The sequence below is a fragment of the Ambystoma mexicanum genome, chromosome 10 (genome assembly GCF_040938575.1).
Source record: "Ambystoma mexicanum isolate Mex_15411 chromosome 10, UKY_AmexF1_1, whole genome shotgun sequence".
Lineage (NCBI taxonomy): Eukaryota > Metazoa > Chordata > Amphibia > Caudata > Ambystomatidae > Ambystoma > Ambystoma mexicanum.
In genome coordinates, this window is record NC_090932.1 from 1,024,328,166 (window position 1) to 1,024,353,384 (window position 25,219).

General features: G+C 50.4%; 1 protein-coding gene across 4 annotated transcripts in view; it reads left to right on the forward strand.

The window, feature by feature from the left end:
- ABCC5 (ATP binding cassette subfamily C member 5) overlaps nucleotides 1–25,219 on the forward strand; it is a 2,124,586-nt gene that overhangs the window by 356,042 nt on the left and 1,743,325 nt on the right. For all 4 annotated transcript variants that reach the window (XM_069618835.1, XM_069618837.1, XM_069618838.1 and 1 more), the window contains exon 4: nucleotides 19,185–19,340. In XM_069618835.1, the coding sequence (XP_069474936.1) occupies nucleotides 19,185–19,340 (156 nt within the window). The remainder of the gene's footprint in view (nucleotides 1–19,184; nucleotides 19,341–25,219) is intronic.

A 25,219-nucleotide genomic window follows, 5' to 3' on the forward strand; every position in this document is an offset into this window, starting at 1 on the left:
TCCAGACTCCATATCAATCTGTTGGAGCTGAGGGCCGTCAGGCTTGCCCTGAAGGCTTTTCTGCCGACTGTGTGAGGGAAGAATGTCCCGATTCTGACGGACAACACAGTGCATGCACTACCTCAACAAAAAGGGGCGGGCAGGGTCACTTCCTCTGTGCAGGGAGGCGATGCAGCTCTGGTTCTGGGCCATCCAGAAGGAATTTTCGATCTCGCCAGTTCTTCTGGCCGGAGATGAAAACGAGACGGCGGACGCTCTGAGCAGGCAGAGCGCGATCTCTCACGAGTGGGAGCTGGCTCAGGAGATTCTCCTGGAGATCTTCGCCCTTTAGGGGACCCCACAAGTGGATCTCTTCGCCTCCAGTGTCAACCGGAAGTGCGAAAGGTTCTGCTGCTGGAATTTCCACCAGGAGGAGCCTTAGGGGACGCGTTTGTAGTGGAGTGGTCCTTCCCACTGCTGTACGCGTTTCCTCCAGTCCCAGTCATCCCGCAAATGCTGCGGAGGCTACGGAGGTTCAGTTCCCGGATGATCCTCATTGCTCCGGCATGGGCCCGGAGAACGTGGTACCCGGACCTTCTCGACTTGTCCATCTGCCCTCCACGTCGTCTTCCCTACCGAGACGATCTGCTCTCACAGGAGGTGGGTCCGGTTCTTCATCCAGATGCCAGATCCCTCAACCTTCACGCTTGGCTTCTGAAAGGTTGAGGTATAAGGATTGGGACCTCCCTGAAGACGTGATGGAGGTGTTGCTTTCGGCCAGACGGCCTGCAACAAAGTCCCTGTACCGTTGCCGTTAGAGAAAGTTCTCCGACTGGTGCAGGGTTAAGAACGTGGATCCTTTTTCATGTGACATTCCTGTGGTCTTTTTTGCTAGGGCCTGCAAGTGGGTACCATCAAAGTTTTACCTTGCGGCGCTGTCCATATTTAAGCGTTCGTCTGAGGAGTGTTCTTATTTCAAAATTCCTTTAATTTCTCAGTTTCTGAAAGGGCTCACTAATGTGTTTCCACCGTCACCTTTCCAGGTGCCCGGTTGGGATTTGAACCTTGTTCTAAAATTGCTAATGGGTGCTCCATTTGAGCCTTTACATTCCTGTCCTTTGAGACTGTTAACCCTTAAAACTGTATTTTTAGTTGTGGTTACTTTCGCTCGCAGAGTGAGTGAGTTGCAGGCACTTTCCGTTAAGCCACCCTTCACAGTGTATTATAAGGACAGGGTTGTCCTTAGAGTCCGTCCTTCGTTTCTTCCGAAAGTTGAATCGGAATTACATTTAAGCTAGGTCATTCTTCCGGCATTCTATCCTCCTCTGCATCCTGGTAAGGACGAGGAGAGGCTCCATGGGTTGGATCCTAGGAGAGCTTTGAGTTTCTACATTTCACGCATGTCCCGGTTCAGAGTGGACGATCAGCTCTTTATTGGTTACGCTGGAAGGCGTTTGGGACAAGCTGTTACTAAGCAGACTGTCTAGATGGATTATCTTGGCAATTTCTGAATGTTACCGCTTGGCGGGTAAGGACCCTCCGGTAGGCTTACGGGCCCATTCTACTAGGGGTATGGCTGCCTCTACTGCCCTGCAGAGGGGTGTTCCTATTCGTAACATCTGTGAAGCAGCCACTTGGGCTTCGGTCCATACTTTTGTAAGACACTACTCCCTAGATTCTATCCATGGACAGGATCTGGCCTTTGGCAAGGCGGTCCTTTACTCTGCAATTTGATTGGGCATTCTACATTTCTATATTCTAAATTCTTTTGTCTCCTCCATATGTTGGTACTGCTTTGGGAGTCTGTCATAGATATGGAATACGTCGGAGGACCCAATCCCCTCGAAGAACAAGTTACTCTCTTACCTGGTAACGTTCTTTCGATGGGATGGTCTGACGACGTATTCCATATCGCTCCCTCCCTACCTGCCCCGCTACAGAATTTCTTATGCGATTGCTGTTACGTTTCCGCAAGGCTTTCTGTGGTCATACTGGCAGAAGATTGGTGCCACATGTTCTGGGGAAAAAAACTACAACTGAGGCTACGGGCGTCGTGCGTCCTACTTATAACATCCGGTGACATTGGCTCGACTGAGGCCCTCGAGGACAGCGTAATCGACACAGGACGCAGACGCCGAAAAAAAATCCGAAGCAGCACAGGTGTTGTGATTACCTTTCATAGATATGGAATACATCGTCGGACCATCCCATCGAAAGAACGTTACCAGGTAAGAGAGTAACTTGTTCTTTTGATGTATGTCAGCCTCCTACACCTTAGATTTCTTTAGTCTGAAACTGTGCACATTTCTTCTCGTGTGAAATGGTGGTGTAGAATGTGGTGTTGCTCTTATTCCCTTGTCTACCCTCATGCTAAATCTTCACACATCAGTCCTCGTTCCCCGAGTGGCTTGGGCAGGGTTGTATTTATCATTGAAGGTATTTATCATTGAAGGGGGACCCATTCCATTGCTGAAGTGGAGGTTTGGTCATGAAACTGCTGTTAATAACTCCATTTCATAAATGTCTTTTGCCTTCAGGGTTAATTGCTTCTCAAAGGGGAGCTTGGCCATTTTCCAGCCTCCTGCCAGGCATGCACGCGCTGCCAGGAGGAGGAAGTGCACCATCTGTGGCAGTCTGGACCCCTCCCTTCATCCATTTCTAACCCAGACCAAATCAGCCAGGGGTCTAGGCATCTTTCTATCCTATCCAGGACCTCCTTCCAGTAGCCTTGCACCTTTTCACAACTCCACCACGTGTGTCAGTAGTCCGCCCTTATGCCGCAATCTCGCCAGCACCTGGGGTCTGTGCCCTTGTACATTTTGTCTAGGGACATCAGGGCTCCCCTCAGTCTGAAATATTTGAATACCGAGATCGTCCCCAGACTCAGCCCTTCTTCCAACTCCTGTATGCCGACGAATCCCTTGGCCTTCACCACTTGACCTACTCTTTCCAGTCCTGCCTCAAACCAGTCCTGAAATCTGGGGTGTTCTGGGATGTTTCCCCCGATTGGGGGTGCCCATATATGGCTCATTGGCGACGGCCATGTGGTTACCCCTCTCAGTTCTTTCTTGTCCCGCCATAGGGCCCATAATGTGCCCAGTACACAGTGCCGGTGCATCACTTTTGGAATCGCTGCATGGGGGTCCCGTAACCACTCCCCCGGTTGATGACCGGGCAGAACATGTAGTTCTCTATTTGCACACATTGTTTTTTCTTATCTTGCCGTAGGTGTGGGACCAGGGAGTGAAATTACGCAGCCCTGTAGTATAGGCGGAGGTCCGGAAGTCCCACTTCTCCCTTGACCTTCGGATGAATCAGCAATTTGTAGGGCACTCTCTGCTTTTGGCCCTGCCAAACATATTTGTCGAGTCTGCGTTTGGTTCTGGCAAAGTGGGCGTCTAGCATTGCGATGGGTAACGCCTGGTAGAAAAATAATCATTTGGGTAGGAACATAAGCTTTGCCGCATTCAGCCTTCTCATCCAGGAAACTGTAAGGCTTGACCACCTCTCTAAGTCCTCAAATAGCCAGCTAAGCAGGGGAGGATAATTGGTCACATAAAGGTTGTCTAGATCTTTAGGTATTCGCATTCCAAGGTACCTCAAACTGGCCCGGTCTAACGGGAACCCCAGCTCTTCCCATTCCCTGCTTCCCTCTCGTCCCCCGATTCCCATTGGGAACAGGACAGACTTACTGAGATTGACCTTGAACCCAACCACCCGCCCATAGTCTGCCAATAACCAAAGCACCGCCCTCCCTGATGTGAGGACATTGGAGAGGTAAAGGAGTGTATCGTCCGTGTATAGGCTGAGTTTGTACTCTACTGATCCTACTCTCATCCCTGTTAGCTGCTCATCTCGCCTCAGCTGTATACTAAGTGGCTCCATTGAAAGGGCAAAGAGGAGGGGGAGGTAGTGGACAGCCTGCATCGTGCCCCTGCCCAGGGAAATGGCCTGCAAGAACTTCCATTACCACCACCTGCACCTTTGAGGCTGCATATACGGTGCCTATCGCCGCCTTATCCTTTCTTCAAATCCCAATTTAGGAAGCACTGCAAACAGAAGGTTCCACTCAACTCGATCAAATGCCTTTTCGGCGTCCAGGTTGAGGAGAGCATGTTCCTCTGGATCCGCCGATACGTGCTCTGAGGTCTAGGGTCTTTCTGATAGCATCTGTACTTTGTCTCCCTGCGATAAACCCCACTGGGTCTGAGTGTATCAACCATGGGGGTACAGCTTCTAGGCGGGATGCCAAGATACGCGTAAAGATTTTTTCATCAACATTAAACAGAGATATAGGGCAGTAAGAGAGCACAGGGTTAGATTTCTACCCTCCTTGGGGAGCACTATTATGAGTGCATTACTAAAGGAGGCTGGAGCGACCCTGGTCTCCAGAATAGAGTTATACCGCCTGGTCATATGTGGTAGTAAGGTGCCTGCAAATTGTTTATAGAACCCTATTGTATACCCATCCTCCCTGAAGGCTTTCCCACTGGGGAGCCGCTTGATCGCAGATGATACTTCTTCCCTAGTTATGGGGCTCTTCAGGGACTCAATTTCAGGGCCTGTTAGGGTCTCCATTTCCACCCCACCGAGGTAATCATCGGGTATTTCTCCGGGACCCAAATCTACTGGTGTGTACAATCCTTCGTAGTATGTAGCAAATTGCTCTGCTATATCGGCAGGGGTATTTACAGCTTGGCCCAGTTCATCTTCCAATCCCACCACCCATCTATCCGCTGTTTGGGTCCTCAGCCATGTGGCAAACAGCACGTCTGTTTTGACCCCGTTTTTATAGTACTTCTGACAGAGGTACCGTAGCTTGCCCAGGGTCTCGCCCATCCAAAGTGCCTTAAGCTCTGCCCTCTTTTTCCATAGCCCTTCCAGTAGCTCATTTCCATATTGCTCCTCTGCATGCATGCGTTGTCCCCTGTCAACAATATATTTTTTAGCCTTGCCTCCAGAAGTCCCTGTTCCCTCTTTTTTTCGTGCTCCCTCCTGTATAAGGAGCCCTCTCCAGGTGACTTTACCTGCATTTCAGTGTGTTAACGCTCATCCCCTCTGTGTCCATTTCAAAGTATGCCCGGCTGTCATCCCAGAGCTTATCCGCAAAACGTGGGTCCCGCCAAAGGGAATCATTACACCTCCATTTGTAGTCTCCCCTGTTGAGTCCTGTAGTGTTTAGGCGCAGTAGCACCATATCATGATCAGACCACCCACAGGCCTTATTTCACAGTTGGATATTCTCCCTCCCGGGTCCTGATTTAACAACACATAATCTATCTGGGTGTAGGTAGCGTGTGGGGTTGAAAAGAATGTGTAACCCTCCTCATTTGGGTGCTGCTCTCTCCATGCATCTATCAACCCCCTTGCCATGGTGTTCCGACCCAGATGCCCCCTCCCTCGTCGTCCTCTATGGATGGCTGTGCCCCAGGCTGACTTTCTAGCAACTCGTCTGCCCAGGAGTTAGTCTCCTCCTATAATATATACCTCCCCACGGGTTGCCTGGATTGCATCCAGCGCCTCATTGGTTGGGGGCATATAGGGCAGTGAACACCATCCCAGCACCTCGCATGTTTCCCGCACTATAAGCAGGCGTCTGTCCATCAGCCTAGAGACCTCTTGGTCCTCGAGGCGCACGCGCTTGTGCAATATCATACCCACTCTGCCTCGTTTGGACTGTCCTGAGGCCCAGTAGACCACCCCTATCCCGGCTCCCCTCAATTGCTGCTCCTCTCCTGCCACCAGGCGAGTTTCATCCAAAAAGAGTACATCTAGGCTGGCATTTCGAAATTCCCATGCCACCAGGGACCTCTTTGTGGGCGAGTTTATCCCCTTAACATTTAGGGTTCCAACGGCCAAGCTCTGCCTTCCACCCACATCAGGCATCAAGGTAGGACCCATCCCAGTGTGCTTAGCTGATTACCTCTGGTTTGTCCCCTACTTTGCCTTGCTCTGGTATGACAGTACGTCCCTTGATAGATCCCAGTACCAAACATGGCTGTTTGCAAAACTACCCCCGAAAACCCCAACAAAACTAGAGTCGAACATTGTAACTGTGTGCTGCAATGGGCAGCGAGTGTCTTGGAGACGCCCTCCTTTTCATCAAGGGCAACTTGGGGGAAGTTGTGTCCCCCGCCTCTGACATTCTTGGGGTAGACCTTTGTCTTTGTCCCGTGGGGCAACTGGTTGGCAGAATCGTAGTCCGGAACCAGTTCAGGTGGTCTTTCTTGGAGACGGGCCATTTGGTGTACATACTTGTGGCCAGTTTGTCCTCTCTCCACCGGGGGGGGGGCACTCTAGTGGATCTCGCTTATCCTTCTTCTTTGCCGGGGTCGACAGCCATTCTACTTCCTTCTCTAGGGCTGAAGTTAGGTGGCGCATGGCCTGTTTGGCCTCTTCGGCTGAGGTAATTTGGTACTCTACCCCTTCTACCTCAAACTTCAGGGTGAAAGGCAATGGCCAGCGATATCGGATTCCCTTTTCGCTTAGCCACTTTGTGAGCGGCCGGCAGTCTAGTCTTCGGGACAGCGTCAGGTTAGATAGATCTTGGTACACTGTGACACGTGAGCCTTCGTATTCAATGGCTTGTTTTGTCTGTGCCCTCGTGAGCACTCCGGCCTTGTCCTTGTATCGAGAGAACCTGGCCAGCACTGATCGGGGCCCTGACCTGTATGTCCCGCTCCAGTTGCACCTCTTTACCTCCTTCCGCTTCAAATAGCAGGTTGACAATGTCCTGCACTTTCTGCTCCACTTGGGACGGGCCTTCCCCCTCCGACTCCCTGCGGCCTAGGATGCAGATGTTATTTCTCCTTTCCATGTTCTCTAGGTCATCCATCTTCAGTGTCACTTCTTCGCGCAGTTCTAGTTCTGTCATCTGGGCATCTAGGCGCATCTCTACGAAGTCCGCATTTAGCTGGTTGTTTTCCAGGTTTTCTACTTTTTTCTACACTGCGTCCATTCACCTCGCTCGGTCGACTATGGACGCCTGCCGATCTCCTCTGAGTGCCTTTATCTCAGCAAGAACACTTCCAATGTCCTCCTTCATGGTGAATCTTGAGATGGCTATGCCCACCAGCAGGCGACACTCCGGGACCCCTCCAGCCGCCCCTCCCGGTCCCTCCATGGACATCGGCTGTTTTTCTCCCATCCCTGGGTGGTGGCGTCAAGTAAGCGGCTTCTGCCCCTTCTGGCACTCTCCCACGGTCTTCACCCTACTGGATTGAGGGATAGGGTGCCCTTGCCCACCCCAATGTCCCCTTGGATTGCTTGGGGCCCTTATCCCCTGTCTTTTTGGGTGGTGAGGTTAGCTTTGGCAGGGGCCTGTGGGTGAGCTTCCTGCAGTTGCGGCCCGGGGGGCACAGCTGTTTGCCCCGAGCCGATGCAGGGATGGTGGCCACTGGATCTGGGGCCCATGGGTGTTAAGGCCTTCTCCCACTGCCTCCCAGCCTCAAGGCTGTGCACCCTTCCCGCTCCTGCGGCGCACTTGCCACCGGGCCCGTGTACGCTTCCTCCTTGGTCTGGGCTGGTGCATCCAGCCTCCGCCAGGTCGCTGAGCTACTGTGCCGCCAGTCAAGGAATGCACACCTCCCACTGCACTTTCGCGGCTCTTCCGTGGGGTGCAGAGCTTGTGGGGCGGGTGTACTCACAGCGTATCCCGTCTGGTGTTGGCGACTGCGCGCAGTCGTCCCTCCACCGATGCCAAGCGCTGCCCTTTAGCTGCCGATTAGACCATCAGGGATGCAGACAGCTGATTGTGCAGTGCTCGGCTTCTCGGCTGTCGTGTTGTCTCTGGGTCAGCTGGATTGCTCAGGATCCTTTGCGTCACTGTTCCGTGTTGTTTTATGTGTTAGGGCTGCTTGGGTCTGATCCTTCTAATCTCTTGAAAGTCAGGGAGAGCGGGAGCTGGAGATCAAGCCGTCATTTTCCTGGCGCCCCCAAGCGGTCCGTTTGGTAACCTTTTATTTATGTTGTTTCTATGTTGCTTCAAATGTTTAGTGTGAGGGTCAGTTTTATGTATGATAGAATTTCCCTTAGATCCTAGACTAGGTAGGGAATCCCCTGGTAGAGTAGGTGTAGTTAGGGTTTTATTTTCTAATTTTGTTTAAAATAAAATGTCAAACCTTGAGAAAACTAAACACAGTTGTGAGTCTCATATTACTGAGCCCTCACAGCATCTGTTGAGTACCCTCCCGATAAGGAACGTAAGAAAATATATTCCTTTGGGAGGAAATTAACCACTGCAGTTGCATATCTGCTTATAATCTCAAATGCTACAGCCCTTATGGAATGTTATAATTGTGGCTAATGGGACGAGATGGAGCGTCTTGCAGAGGATGCGTCTGAACCATTTAAAACTGCATGTAAGATTATCGCAGAGGGAAAATAGGCCATTATCAAAAATTCCCTGGATGCAGCAGATACAAATGGTAGAATAATTGCAGGTGCCACTGTCATTAAAAGACACGCATGGCGTAGGGGGATCAGGCTTTAAGCCTGAGACACAGGCCATTTTACTGGACTAACCAGTGTAGAGGAGTCTTTTTTTGTTAAGATCAGCGATAGATGAGGCCTTTGCTAAGACCAACAAAGGAGCATGACACCATTAAACCCTTAGGTCAAATTACTGGTAAAACATTTACCCAGAGGGACCTTCTCTCCTAGGTGTTCCTTTCGAGGCCAGCCTTATAGTCTGCCACACCACCTACTCACAGCAAAGCTCTGCTTACCAAGGCACCTTTGCTCAAGGAACACGTTCATATACAGCCCATCGCCAACCCAGAGGCGGGGCAAGGCCCAGCCAAGAAATGACTTCCCATTTGTAATCCCCTCCCATGTTACCCAGTGAGGGGGGGGTCGCATTACAACAGACGCCCACACATGGGAGGGGATAATACCAGACAAGTGGGTGTTAAACACAGGAGGAGGGGTTGGTACTGCATCAAGCTGCTTTTACAGCAGCGCGATCATCCGCCAATATCATGGAAGGTACCAAAAGAGCATTTGGAGTTGCTTCAAGAGGAGATCAAGGCACTCATCTCAAAGGGAGCAATCAAATCAGTCCTTCTCAAACAGGTAAACACAGGTATTTTCTCTGTATATTTTCTGGTACCCGAAAAAGACGAGACCAAAAGACCGTTCCTAGACCTAAGGCCCGCAAACAAATAAGTAAAACCCCAAAAATTCAACATGACAACGTTACAGGATGTCAAACCCCTTCTAAAGAAAGGAGACTACATGACCACATTGGATACGAAAGACGCATACTTTCTTATTTCAATGTTTCCAGTTTGTCTAAAGTATCTGCGGTTCAAATGGTATGAATACATTTCCAATTCATGGTACTTCCTTTTGGAATTGCCTCAGTACTGTGAGTATTAACCAGGGTGCTTTCAGTTGTGGGCTCGCTTGCGCCACAAAACAATCCCAGCATACCCTTCTCTGGACGACTGGTTAACGGGGTAAAGTGCAGAATAATGCCTTCATCACATGTAGCAGACTGTAGACTTACTATACCATCTAGCATTCTCAATGAATGAGAAAAAATCAAGCCTCATACCAAGTCAAAATACGACTTTTCTAGGGGCAGAACTAGACACTAAAAATGCAGTGGCTTACCCAACTCTGGAGAGATTAAATGCACTGCAAGCACAAATCCCATGTTATTTAGCAGGTCGACTGATGACTGTCAGGAAAGTGATGAAACTATTGGGCATGATGGTTTCATGGATTTTTATCATTTAGTCTGCACTTCTAAACATGCTTACAGCACAGTAGCTGCCGGACCAATGGTCTCCAAAGAGAGGGACAATATAGTGGAGGCCTTGCCAACAATTGTAAATGGTCCACAATGGTGGTTGTAGAGAAGCCCCTCAACGCTCATGCCAGACAAAATATAACACACTAGGGAAAAAGGCCCAGCACACCTCTTGCATGGAGAACAAGGTTTTTTTCCACAAAAATAGAGTTGCTCCAGCAAAGCACTCTGCTGCCATGGAACGCACAAAGCATCATCAGTGACGTAAGTTACATAAGGTACAAATCCAAATGGCTGGTTGGCGCGACACTATACATAGGTTACCTGCTCCATAGGGAATGCCAGGCCATTGGTCCCAGTCCCTTCTGTCCATCTTCTTCCACATGGGCTCCTCCTTGCATGTCATCAGACACAAAGCTACAATTCATTGTTTATTATAAAAAGAAAAGCAATACAGTGTTTATCTCTAACCTAATGTGCAACTGGTACTGCAGACTGACGTTATTGTAAACTGACAAACCCCAACTCGATTCCAGACACGTCGGCGCCCTTCCAAAGATGTCCACTCTCGTTTTAGGTTTGTTGCGTTTCCCCTCCCGGCATCTCACAGCACAAATGACGTGACCCTTGGCGAAAGCAGCCTGACCGTGCTTTTTGATCTTTTCTTATCTATTGCAAGGTCTAACAGCTTTATGGTCGGTTGTCTGGAACTGACTGGTACCTTGGAATGCTGGGGTCTTGGGGCGAAGGGCATCTGTTTGCTATAACTCACGTGGGATCACTTTTCGCAGTGAGCTCCCAACGCTCTTGTGGCCTTGCAGGCTGCATTCCTCCTGGGATACAAAATGCGGGCAACATGGGACAATGACGGGTCTCTGAATCGCTACAGCTCTGGCCTTTCTCACCAGTGCCCATTATACAGCTGATTTTCACATGCATACACTTATGTCCATGTTCGTGGCCTGGGCTTGCAGTCCTGGTTGCAGCTCAGTGTTAGGCCTTGATTTCAATATGGATGCTATTATCTAAGATGGCGTTTGATTCGCCGTGTGCACTAAACCCTGGCATGCACTATCCTTCCCGCACAATAGCCATGTCTCCATCCCCCTCCCATTGTACCCTCCAAGGGCTCCTACCCTATGCTTCCAGGTCTCTGCCTCATCCAAAACCGTTTGGGGGCCTGGGACGATCACTCCCACCACCCCCCTTCCCAGCATGGTTAATAAGAAATATGCTAAAGGGAAACATTTTAACACCACCAGCATAGATTGCACAACAGCCTGTTGATGGATCTGGAATATTTGCCCCTTCTCCCCAGACGGGAGCCACCTCCTATGAGGCTAGGGAGGTGAGCCCGCTCAGAAAGAGCCTCCGTAGTACATTGTCTGCCTGCATGAGAATTGGAAAGACTGTTACTTCTGTTTTGAATCCACCAAAGAGTGACATTTCTTAATTCTCTTTGGCTTCAGGTAATGCTGGATATTGCTTGAAGTCCATAGTCAAAGAGGAAAGACACACCCCTTCTGTTTTGGATGACGTACATAAAACCACAAGGAACTTTGAATCAGGGAGGGAGAATCCTATGCAGAGGTGAGCCCCTGACGGAAAGATGTCCTAGAGGGGTGGAGCCATGCTGCAGAGCCGGCGGTGGCGTGGTGAAAGAGCAAATTGCTAGTCAGATGCCAGAAGGCTGGCGTCTTAACCGACCAAGAAACCAAGGTCGGGAGAGAGAGAGATGGTGAAGCGACTTTCTCAACTAGTGGCGTGACCACACAGAAGCTGCGGTGAGCCTGGGCCCGTTAACTGACTGCATTGGATAAGTCGGATCCCAGATCTACACACAAGGTGTGTTAGTTGCCGAACCAAGCAGCAGAAGGGAAGCAATCTCTCCCGAAGAGGTACTGCCATTGAGGGGGGCAAACTATGATACCAGGGGCTCGAGAAGCCACAAGGGTTACGGGAGCCTGGAAAACCCAAGCGGGCAGACGCTCTGCCGGAGCAGAGCTAAAGCAAGCCTTTAAGAGGGCTTTGGAGAGCCCTGAGAAGCTGAAAGGTCTCTATATTCGAGACTGGAGCAGTCACGTGGGTTGCGGGAGCCCGTAAAACACAAATGGGTAGATGCCCTACTGAGGCCCTGCCAAAGCAAGCGTAACAGAGGGCCAGAGTACTTTGGGGGTCGGGGGGAGAGGGAGTCCTGTGAGCCACACTGGGAGAAAAAAGAACCTGGAGGGTTCCATTGTTTAACAAGACACACTGTCAAGCACCAAGTAAGAAATGATGTGTTAAGGAAAACATATCTTTCCTGAGAAAAGGGTAATTGTATGGAATTTGTGTTAAGAGTTAAACTGAGCATGCAGAACCTGCAGAGAGGCCGAGGACTTTACTGCAAGGAACTGATTTACTTTGTGTAAAGAAATACAGAACTTGACACATTTTTAAGACTTCTTCGTAAGAAAAGGGAGCCAGGTGTTGGGCCATGCAGAAGACAACAACAGAGGCCATTGCTCCGACCTTCTTTTTTTAAAAGTTTTCCGAAGTGGTAGGGCCAGTTAGTTATTTGGATTTTGGACTAAGGACTATTTTCTTTTGGACTTGGACGAGCACCCGTACTTTTAGTTTGTTAGGCAGTGAACTTCCCTCATAGCGATAGGGCTAGATAGGCATTTTATTTTTTTCTTGAATAAACACCCTTGAATTATGGCACTACTCAGTCAAGACTCCTTCGTCTGGGTCGCCACATGACAGTTGGGAGAGCTTTGTTAACACCTTTGTCCATGCAGCACAGACAATTTGGAGATGGCACATGTAGAAAAACATCATCCAAGCTCAACATGTTCCAAGGGAACACAACTATCTAGCAGACACCTTGAGCTAAATGCTAGTAACAGAACATGAGTGGGAACTCAACCGTATACACTCAAATAAATCTTTGCAACATGGGGGTCATCCATACGTAGGCATGTACGTAGTGTATGAAAACCAAAAACGCCCAAGCTTCCATACAGGTACCCAAAACCAGCGTCCCTAGGCAATATACTATGGATGAGCTGGTCAAGGATATTGGCATATGCATTCCTCTGATACTGCTGCTCCAAAAGATAGTTCAGAAACTACATGGAATGCTTTTAACTAAAACATGGCGCCTGTGTGTAGTGCATTTTAAGTGCTCTCAGAGCCATAATGGACGCTTTCTTCAGGCCTCAGGGAAAACTGCACTTGATGTGAACTTGTAACGTTGTGCGTATTATTCCACTGGCAAACATGTTTTCAACAATTCTCACTGCTTATGTTAGTCTGCATTGCTTAGAGGACTGTTTTGAAGAAGGTGCTAGCTGGTACATGATGACGTTGTGAGGGAATCTTTCAAAGCTGACGAAAATATATGTAGCTGTTTTCGCGCTGTAAGGCAGGCATGGGATCAACAGTAAGACAGACACAAGTGACCACAGTTCAAGCGTGTTCATTGAACTTCAACAATGGTGTGATAAACGCCCATCTAATCCTAAATCTACAGATGGGAGCAAGCATGACCATAAAATAATAATAATGCAGTCCTAGTGGAGTCTCGTCAATATAAAAGGGCCTATACTAAAAAAAAAAAAAAAGATTGCCAATCCTTACCTCTAAATACAAATAGTGTTGGGATAGTGTTTATGAAAAAGAAAGAAGTATTAACAAAAATGATATGTCAGGATGTTCGGGCCGTTGGCCTCCTTTCCCCACGTTTTCAGCACGGGATAAGGTGGTTCACTCAAGCATAGCACACTCTCTGGCTTCTTCGTCACGAGGATACAGTTCCATTACCAGCATCAGGTCCTTCTGTGCCCAAGTGTCTTTACTTATCAAAGTCTCTTGATTCAGAGGGCCTGATGTACCAAAGCAAATGAAAAGTTCCTTTCCTCTAATGTGCACAGGGTTTAGCTTCACCCGTTGCATGACCACTTCGATTGCACAATTCCTTCTTACATTTTCCACCTCTCAGTTGGATACCTAACGGAGACCTTTGACTGAGCACCCACATGGCACTGAATAATTCTGTATACGGTATTTATCTTAGCTTCAAAAGTTCAGTCACTCCTTTGATGTTAAATTATATTCACGTCGCTCGTAACATACTCTTGAGACTGTTCTCTTCAGATTTCTCCATACAATGTTGCTGCTTGCAACTTTGGTTCTAACACAGACCGGTCTGCCATCAGTCTCCCCGACTCACTGGCTGTGCTGACTTTACTGGCGCTGCTTTTTTGTAGGAGCCAAAGACAGTACCACTGAGGCAAACGCCTCTCCCCGCCTTGGCTTTCGAAATGGGAGAGCACCGGCGACCTCAACACAATGCAGGTTTCTTCAGCTTTAATTCCAGGTCTTATATGTCTTATTCTCGAAGGCTCGTGAAAGTAATGTTTTTTCTCTGAAAAGGTCAAGGGCACTTCCCTCCTTGCAGCCCTCTCTGGTCTTACTGTCTTTCTCCTTGTATCAAACTGCCATCTTGGAACTGCTGCTTCCTTGCATGCTTTACCTTGCTCAGAATTTGCTTTCGTGTTCCGCCTTTTATCCGTGTGGGGAAGTCTGATGAAGTCTGGTGTGAGTGTGTAATGATTGGTAATTGCCTGACTCTGCCTGACCATTGTGTTGGGCCATGTCAGGTATACAGCTCGGGTGTTAGTCTGTTTCTCTCACAGTGAACTGTCTGTGAGAAAGTCTTTTTGTCGGTAGAGGTGGGGGGGGGGAGTTCCTAGGTATCCTACCTCCTAGAATGGGGGAAAGGTGTTACAGGGAAGGAGATACCGCCTCTCACCGTCCGGTGTCTCACTCCCTGAAGAACCCTCATCCAGGTGATCCTCCCTCACTGGTCCGCCCCCAGGAACTGCATCCAAAAGCGATGGGTGTGTCCTGGCCATCTGGATGACAGACCCCTGGTGACTAGCGGGTGAGACGCCTTCAGGTTTCTCACATCGCTTTCATGAGAAAGGGAAGAGTTTTGCCTATTGAGTTTACCATGAGTCATTCCGGCTGGGGGCCCATTGGAACTGTCAACTGGTAAAGACTTTGAAAGCCAGAAAATTCTGGAAAATGCCATCACGCATTTGTGGATGGTTTAAAATGAGGGGCACCAGAGCAGTCTGGAAGAAAGCTTTGTTGGTAGAGTGGAGGTACTGCTTCTAGGCCAGTTGATGTCAAGATCTCTCTGCCTGCCTGTCTTGGGGCTTTTCAGCGCATATTCTGGCAAGATTTGTTTTGTTGCTACTTGAACAGTGAATTATTTCTAGACTTTTTACATTCCTTATATGTGTAGTAATTATTCATTAACTTATTATTTTCCTTCATGTATGCCTTTTGTGAATAAAAGGCCATTAAGAGCCATTTTTTGCAGTTTAGCTGAGTGTCTGTGTGAATTATTGCCCTTCGGCATCCAAGGTTTCTGTCACGACCCGTGACCCAGAACCCCACTGGCATGGTCACATGCCAGGTAGGGTTAGGTCTCGGGGTTCATTTGTGGCCCCAAGGGCCTTGCATTTTCACCGGGGACTCTCCTGGAGTCAGTCCTGGCACCTTTGGCGCCAGGCTCATATTTGGAATGGGACTTGAAGGGACTACTGGAGGCCTGCAGCCAACATGGAGGCACCCATACAGTCTAGTCCCTAAAAAGCAGACTGTGCGGTGCAGTGTTTTAGGGTGTGGTAGCCTGGACTACTTTACCTGGACTACTTTACAGGGTAGGCTATATAAACCACACCCAAGCTAAAGAACGTGCTTTGCGTTATTCTGCAGCCAGCAGCGTAACGCTCACAGTGTTCAGAGACCAGCACCCGGCGTACCTGGAATCGCGGACCTGCAGAGGAGACAAAAGAACATCATTAGCAGTTCCAGCTTACCTGCAGTCTTCCATCCTTCGATCCCAGCTGCTCGCGGTCTTTCATCCCGTTGGCAGCATCTTCAGGACATCGTGCTCGCACCGGAATGAAGCACCTGGGGAGGAGAGAAAAAGGGACAACGTTAAACAGGTTACTCACGGCAATCACAGCAGCAACCTAAATCTCTTCACCTGGCCAAAGACCATCGTAACCTGAAAAGGAATAAAGAATCCAGGTTAGCCCAAAAAGACATTAGCGCGCCGCACTTTGTGCTGAACCTACCTTTCTTCATACGCTCCGCGTCCATAAATCCCGGCAGGAGCCGAACCCAAGCAGCGCACCCAGCAAACCTCTGCATACCTACGGGGGAAACAATCAGGGAAAGACATTAAAAGCCTGAAAGAAAGCAAAGGCCCTCAAAGAGTACTATAATCAAACTTGCCTCTTTAAAGATACTTGAATGGGTTGGCATCAGTGAAGTTAATTCGGTCACTTCAACCCGCAGAAACTATGCGCCACTGCGCAGAAAGCAGGACGGAGAGCACGCCAGACATCATAACAACATGAGGATAAAAACATACAACTAGGTGCCCCTAGTGTATGTTTTTGGGCACCTGTGGGTGGCCCACAGAGCAGGGTATGGGCTGGTGGCAGCTCCATGCTGAATTTGACAGGTGCGCGGAGTATCCTCCATTTTGGGATACCCCGGCGCTGCCATTGGGATCAGTTGATTCCTGATGGAAAACAAGATGGCCCCGGTGGCCTCTTGCTTTCTATTACCCATTACCTTGTTTTCCCAAAGTCCTGGGAAGCCCTGACTCTGTCGCTTCCCCCTGACTGGCTGTTGGGTGGAATTGCCATATATGGTGTTGTTGTGAAGGCCCAGTCAAACTAGCTGGAGCCTTCCCGGTGATGTATGTTGTGGGTACCTCCTGTAGGTGGGACCTGGATGAATAGTGTGTGTAACGAATATGCATTCTGTGTTGTGGGTGTCTAGTATCTGGTGGTTGACACAATGACTCAGACAACCCTGCCCGAAACCGGTATGAATGCAGCTTGGAGTGTTGAATGGCTCGGTACTTGTCCCAATACACATAACTTGCTGTGAGTGTCTGGAGAGAAGTGAATGGCCTGAATACCTTGTGTGCCTGATTGGCTGCCTGCCTGCATGAATTCCCGTAGTCGTGATTGGATGCTTGAGTGTGACCCAGCGGAATGAACGGGAGATCAACAGTATATCTGGGGACCTCTCACTGCTAGGAATCGTGTTCAGAAGCTAAAGTCCACTACGACGAGTAACTGGATTAACTGACGCTTGACCTTGAAGCCCTGCTGGACGAGAAGAATTGCTGTTGCTCTCCTTCACAATCCGAAAGCTGCTGTGCCTCCAAGGACTGACCCAGAGAGGACCTGGTAAGGCGCCCCCTTCCTGAGCTACGAGGGACCATAGTGCACAGCTGATCTTTGCCAACGCTCCCTGGTAGACAGACCTTCGACAGGCTGCCGACCCGATACAGGGACTGCTGCGGAACTCCAAGGAGAAGCACCCGGACTGTTGTCCGCCACTGTCGACGACCGCCGTCGCCGACCGGAGCCGCCGTGCTCCCGTTTGCCTAAGGACTTCAATTGATCATCGGACGCTCTCGTCTGCTTTGGCATCCACTTGTCTCCCGCTGGAGAAGGCCTGACCGTCGACGCGCCGAGGAGCATCCACCGGTGGGTTTCCCGCCACCTACAGACCGCAAAGACGACGACGACTCGACGCCCTTGCTGGGCCACAGTTCTTCATCATCTCTTTGCGGTCCAGAACTATCGTTACCGAGGTGCCCCGCACGCCTCTTCCTTGCTGGACGCCGACGCTCTGTCATCGACGAGCACCGCTAGGAACGAAGCTGTCACTTCCCTGCCGTAGTTCAACCTGTTCACCGTCGGACGTTCGACGACCCGTGACTCCCGCCTTAAAGGGAGGGCACTCAAGAAGGGCCGTCGATTCCCCGACACCGAGCGCCAAGTTCCCCGACACCTCTCGACGATCCGTGGCTCCCGCCTGAAAGGGAGGCACTCAAGAAGGATCGGTCGGCGCATCGTCTGAGAACTCTACTCCACCAGGTACATTGGGGGGGGTAAAACCTTAATAGGAAGAAGTAAGACTATCGAACATTATATGGACTGGGCGTGTGCTATATATATCTTTATTTACAGGTTGCCCAGGTGGGGGGATCTCAACACAGAACTGTGTCTAGGTAAGGGGGCCAGCATTCTGCCTATTGTTTCAACCATCTTACGTTCCTGCCTATCTCTATTGCTGGTTTACTCGTTATTGATCTGTGTGACATTTTAACCGTACAGTTGATGCACTTTAATGAGATTTGATAACATTAGTGGTACCACTCTAGACGTGTATATATTTATCATTATTGACTTCCAAGTACAAAGTGCGTTATTGTGATCGTGTACATACCTTTGAATATTAATTATATAAAGACTGTGTTTTCAGTAATACAGTGTGTGGACATTCCTTTGTGGGGGTTCGGGGACTACACTGTACTTAAGAACCAGCCCGCATCACCTCCTGAGAAGCTAGGCCTTGATTGCTCGTCCATTGCTACCTTATAGAGAATCTTGGCTGGGGTCTTCTGTGCCTCTCCTCTACCAAAGAGAGCAGAAGTACAGACACCCCCTACCAGTCTTTACAGGTGTAACCATGACACTAATTGCACTAATGTGGGCAAGGCAGCCTTGGTACTCACACCTGCTAAACATGTTGGTCTGTTCACCAAAGTGCAAACAATTCAGTTTGCTCACAAAGAACGACAGCATAATAACATATCCAAATCTGCAGACAACCAATTTAGCAGGCTTTTGAAGTCCTAGAATGTGGACACCTAACAGTAACCCACAAAGCATATGGATATGTTATGGGAGGCAAGGAAACCTAATACCAGATATTGTTATTTGAACAAGTGGAAGAAGTTTGTACTCTGGTGTAATCACAAATAGATAAACACAACTAATTGTTATACAACAGAGGTGGTCATCTACATGCTTTATTTGTTAGATTCTGGCCTAGCTTGCAACTCGCTCAAGGTACACTTTACAACCTTAGCAGCTTATCCCCCATCACAACATAAAATATCATGGTGGAAAGTACCAGTAGTCAAAGCTTTCAGGGCAGGTGTCAAAAGACTACATCGTCCAGTGGCTCATCCCCCACCAGGGTTGGACCTAAATCATGTACTTTCAAGAATTGCCCCACCTTTTGAGCCCATGGCTAAGGCTCCATCCATTAAAGGAACTTTTCTCATTGCAATCACATCGGTCAGGAGGGAGGGAGGATTGTGGGGAAAGCACAATCCTTAAATCAAATGGTTGATACTGCTGTTGTACCCACCCTTCTACCCCCACTTGGCCTGCAACTTGGCAAACTATTTTGCGGAAAAACCAACTACCACTATGCTTTTGGTTCTGGAATTGTTTCATGAAAGTGTGGTAATGGCTGTATTAAAACATAAGTCGAGAGATTTTGCTTTATGTCTGATATTTGATATGCATCCAAGAAAGTCGTCTGGAAAATATAATCTCCCATCTCTTATTTACAGACATGCACATCCAGTGGACAATGCTGGACTTTTTTCATTCACAACCTTCTCCTGGCTGACTCCGTTAGCCCGCCTTGCCTACAAGAATGGTGAGCTCTTCTTTGAGAATGTGTGGCCGTTGTCTGAACACGAGTCCTCCAACTCCAACAGCAGAAGGTATGGATAAAAAGGCTGCTATAGTTGTGTTTCTGCTATTTATTATTGTGTAGTCTGACACAGAGAAAATCTGCCCAGTGTGGAACAGAAATACAAGGACAAATTGGTGCATTCTTTTGTTATTATAGAAACACGCTCTTGATCCACTTTTTGGAAAAAAAAGTTTTCAATCAATACAGTAGTCATCAGTGCCATGTCAGGGTACAGCAACAAATGACACATATCTGTTGATTGCTAAAAGGGTTGTTATATGGGCTGTAGGAGATGCAACAGTCTTGCCTTTTTCTCTAGAGTTGATTGACCACTAGAATGCTCTTCTGGATTCTCTTCCTCGTCATAGCCTCTATTGTTTACATAATCTTTGCGAGCTCCATGGCATGTAGAGTTGCCATTAGATACAGGGTTCAAATTTGGGGGGAGCTGGGAGCTATTTAGCTCCTGCTTGTAGCCTAGAAGAGCCTGTTTAGCTCGGCACTAACAGGTACGAGGAGCTACTTTTGGCTCCCCAGGCCAGGTCATATTGGGCAAAATGAGACGCTTGCAACTTATGTGGAAGTTATATCTGCGGAATGCTTTGTACTAGCTCATCGTTCCCCAGTGGTAGCTTCTGGTCACTGGTTAATGCTGGACACTCTGATGCATCCTGCAGAGTCATAACTAAACCCCAGCCTAAGGACTCCAACCATGTGGCCAGGGGAAGGCAGCCCCTACCTGATCCTAACCCTGGGGGTGGTAACATGAGGGAAGATCACATGAGAGGAGAGGCTGTCAGGGGAAGTGGTGACTCCATTAGGTGAGACGCAGTATTCCTCTTCTGAAGATGAGATGTCCCTTATACCTAAATATCTAATGGCATGCTGTCAATACAAGATTCCCTTTCCCAGAATTACCCAAAACACTGAACATGAAAACTCTATCAACCAGCAGGAATGTGGTACATTGGGAGTTCAGGAAGTTTATCTCACCACTTCTCATTGTTATGTTTCAGCCTTGTATAGAGGTCTATAACCCAAGGGTAAATCATCAGCTCCTTTAACAACCTCTTATAAATCTAAACACTCTCCGTTAACTGATCATAAAACAAACAAGAACATTATGGGCTTCAATTCCCATAATGCTTTTGGTACTGGGACGAATTAGTGGTCTAGTTGTTAGGGCAGAAAGCACCTGAGCGGGACCTTTAAATATATAAATGGGCTTCCGGTGCAGAGGCAGAGAGAAGTTGATGGTGTAGTTGTGGTGGCAGCAGGATGCTGTGTGGGAGATGCTGTAGATGCTGGGGCTCCATGGCCATGCAGCAAATACGCAGCGGAAACCAGTTTTGAAACAAGCCACGCCTTGTGGGAGACGAGCTCTCGACACACCGTGAACTGCTCCCGGACAGAAGTCGCACCGGAGATTGCACGCAGCTGCCAGGTGCTCCTCTTAAGGTCTGTGCTGCAGTCCTACCGGAACTGGCAGAAGCAGAGAAGTGCCCATAGAGATCCGTAGCAACACCAGCAAGTCAGAAGGAGACACCAAGGCATACCAGTGAGTTGGCCTGAAGCAGGTGATCCTGGGACGCTGAGAAGGAGACCGCTAGGTGAAAGTAATACTGAACAAATAAATGGATGCAAACTGGGCGCAACTCTCCTAACAAGGGATACAAATTAGGGGACAATTGTAACCCACTTTGCCAACAGCCAGTAGGTTGTATAACAAAGGCAAAAGGAGGAAAGCCCTCCTTGTATGAGAAACCCAGGGGGAGCGAACTGTAACTTGCATTGCCTACAGCCAAAAGCGAAGTCATAGAAAAATCATTCTTTTATGGAATGTCAATTTGGGAAGAGAAGTAACTCGCATTGTAAAGAATCAAGAGACTATAAAGAGAAGCAGTTGTTGGTTCAGACCTCCACATCGATGTTCCTGGTGTGGAGAGTAAATGAACAAGCAATACCACAGAGTACAATAGTAGTAGTAGTAGTAGTAGGAGGAGGCGTTTTATCCTGGCAGGCGAGTGAACCAGGAAAGGGACCAATTGTTACTCCTGGCAGGCGAGTATACCAGGAAAGAAGATGATTTGAAGTACTGTGGTAAAAAGGTGTGATGATAAAGAAGTGTTAATTCTCCAGCATGGGGTCTGGCATGGATTCACATGCTCATGAATATTCCCTGTCGTCAGGCTGGGAATCCTCGGTAAAGAAAAAACTCAGTATCAGTTTTGTTTCTGATCTGACTTTCGTAGTAGTAACCAATCACTGATTTCTGCGTCATACTGACCACAGCCAATGACTTCCCTCTCCCTAAGCCCCGCCTCTGGCAGCCATCCTCAGATTTTTACTGCGCGTTCAAGTGTTGGGATCCTCGTGCTATTGCTCTCGAGCTTTAGTGCTTTTTCACGCTTTTTTCATAGGAAAATGTTCTCTTTTTTTGGTCAAAGAGCCTCAAGCTCCACCGTTTCTATATCCGATCAAAGGGGATCCGTGTCGGATTCTTCTACGCCCCTCAAGGGTTAAGATTTCGTCGAGCCACGCTTGGAGGACTCCAGAACTTTCTCAGGCCCATCTCGGACATGGCCCAGGAGAAGGGAAGCTCGACGCCCAGGAAGCTGTTCAGGGTCTGCCCTGCATGCCAGCTTCAGAATGTCTTCAAGGAGGACGAACACTCTCTTTGCCTCTACTGCCTGCATGAGGACAAGACGCACGTGGAGAAGGACTGTGCGTTTTGCGGGAATGTGTCGGAACGGACCATAAAGGACCGCCATCTGCGTCTCGCCAACTGGCTGGAAGGGAAGAGCCCGTCAGGCGAGAAAAAGAAGAAGTCTGAGCGGTCTTCTAAGACCCTTGAGGGCGCCCCAGCGACGGGGGACCAACAGAAGGCTAAGCACCGCAAGTCCGCGGGCACTGGGAGCGGCGAACGGTCGGGCTCTTCGGTTGCCAGGCAGGGCGCAGCCTCCCCGGCGCCATCATCCACGAGCCAACGCTCTGGCTCGGGTAAGAGGAAGTCCGAGCACCCGGCGAAGCTTCTGGAGAGTCCCCGGTCGAGCTCGAAGGCCAATTCGGAGGGGGAGCGAGGCGGTAAACCCACCCCCCCCCCCCCAAGGAGAAGGCGGTGAGCGCACCTAAGGTGACGAAAGTCTTGATCCACACGGCCAAGGCCTCTATCGAGACAGTCGCGGCGGCCCTGGCTCAGCCTGAGGAGGCTACACCAGTGGAGGCGACCTCGGGGTCCAGAGTCTCCCTGCCACCGCGGAGGGAGTCCTCTTTCAAGCCCATTGACAGGACCCCGTGAAACCTCCGGCGGAGAAGAAGGGGGGGCAGGAGGCCATCTTGGATTCGGCCTCAACCTCTGAAGAGGAGCTGATCGAAGTCTTAAGCCACGGCATTGGCGTGGAGGAAGACCAGCCTGTCGGGAGGGACCCCGACGAGGGGGACGATGAGAACGTCGAGGGTACCGACGAGGTTCCTGTCCGCCCGTCGGAACCCCCTCAACCAGTGCCGCAAGACAACTCAGCGGCCATTTTGTTGGCTATACAGTCCTTATGCTCGGAGATAAGGACGAGATTGCCGTTACCACCGACGGAGAAACCGCTCCCGACGGGGGACCCGGAGCCGGGCCCTTCTGGGAGCCCTCCTAAGAGAAGAAGGATTCATCCTCCACCTCCTTTTCAACCATAGCGCCCGTCTCAGCCCTCCTCCCCGTCCACGACCCGGGGGGATGACACTGGGACGGACACGGCCGCGACGGGTACAGACGACGAGGTTTACGGCGAGGATCCTCCATCGTCACCTCCTCCCCGGGCTTCCCCGCCCGACGAGATTGGATCGTTTCATGCCATGATCGCCAGGGCATTCGAGCTTTTCCAGCTCTGCCCGGAAGAGAAGAAGAAGGAAGGCTTCCTTTATCAACAGCGCAAGACCAAGAGGAAGACGGTCCTCGCTGTACCCCTACTGGACGATATCTGGGATGACGGTCTCTCCCTCCTCAAGAACCCATCCACAACGCCTGCGAGAAGGGATCGGTACGAGAAGAAGTACCGGGTCCCGGACGCGGCCCCCTTGTGCCTTCGGGCACAGCCGACCCTGGACTTGGTCGTCTCTGCGGCGGCCAGGAAGAAAGCGGGGGGGCTTCGGCCTCCACATCAACTTCCCCCCCCGGACGGCGAGGGAAAGAAATTGGACACGATGGGACGCAGAGTCATCTCATCGGCAGCAACGACGATTAAGGCTGCCAACGCCTTGGCTATCGTAGCGCGCTACGACAGGGAGTTGTGTTACAAGATAGGCCACTGCTGGACTTCCTACCGGACGACAAGAGGGCAGAGGCCCTGGAGATCTTGCAGGAAGGGGAAGTGGCGTCGGACCACGCCATTACGGTAGCGACGGACATCGCTGATACTGGTTTTCGCCAGTTGGGCAACGGCGTGTGCCTTAGACGGCGTGGATGGCCAAAGGCAACGGACTTCCGGCAGGACGTGCAGACCAGAGTTTTGGAAATGCCGTTCGACGGGAATAACCTGTTTGGGAAAACAGTGGACGATTCCCTGCAAGCCATCAAGGCGGACACGGAGACAGCCCGGGCTCTTGGTGTTCTCCAGCAACGACGGCTGCCCTTTCGGAGCACCGGAGGCAAGCAGGGTGCCTCCAAAGGTTCCGGCGGCGGATATTCCACCTACCGTCAAGCGGCCCGTTCGTCGTCACAAGAAGCCTACAGGGGACGAGGCAAGTCAGGCGGACCCCGCCGTCGTCGCCAGGGAGGACAAGGCGGCAAAGCCTCGTCGAAGCAGGACTGAACCGGCCGGGGGTTGGGCCCCCACCGAAGCACCCCGGTGGGAGGCCGGCTGGCGAACTTCGTCGGCATGTGGGAGTCCATCTCCACCGACCGTTGGGTGCTGGACGCCCTGGCCCAGGGTCACGCGCTCGAGTTTCTAAAGAAGTGCCCGCGCGTCCCCCCCGTGGCCAGGAAGGAACATCACGTCCCTCAACTTCTCTTGGAGGTAAAGGCGATGCTCAAGAAAGGCGCCATTGAGCTCGTTCCAAAGAGGCATGGGGCTCCGGAGTTTACTTAAGATACTTCCTTGTGAAGAAGACAGGAGGATGGCGTCCCATCCTGGACCTACGACGACTGAACAAATTCATCAAGGCACAGAAGTTCCGGATGGTCACCCTCCAGCACGTCCTGGGTCAGCTGGAGGAGGACGATTTCCTGTCGTCGTTGGACTTGGAGGATGCCTACTTCCATATCCCCATCCTAAAGGGACACCGAAAGTTTCTCAGATTCGTGGTCCAAGGGCGGCACTACCAGTTCAGAGCCCTTCCCTTCGGATCGAGGTCGGCACCCAGGGTGTTCACCAAGTGCCTAGCACCGGTGGCGGCGCGGCTGCACCTGGAGGGGATCCACGTCTACCCCTACCTGGACGACTGGCTCATCCGAGCAAAGACAAGGGAGCTCGCCGCGGAACACACGGCGAGGACCGTCCAACTACTCACGGATTCTTCATAAACTACGCCAAGTCTCACCTGGTGCCCGCGCAAGACGCACTGTTTCTGGGAGCGAAACTCGACACAGTGGCGCTGCTGGCCTCGCCGTCGGAGGAAAGAACGAGGGCCATCTTGGGCAAGGTGCCGCGGATGCTGGTCGCGGAAGCGACCAAGGTGAGGTCCATTAAATCCCTCCTCGGAATGATGTCTTCTTGCATTTATCTCATCCGCCTGTGCAGGCTTCGGATGCGCCCGTTGAAGGAGTTCCCTGACTCTCGCTGGGTCCAGACGACGGGCAGCTTCGAGGACAGGATGACACTCGACGAGAGTTTCCGACGAGCGATCCGGTGGTGGGGCACCCGCGCGCATCTGACGGCGGGCATGGACTTTCAGACCCCCGGCCACCAGAAAAGTGACCAC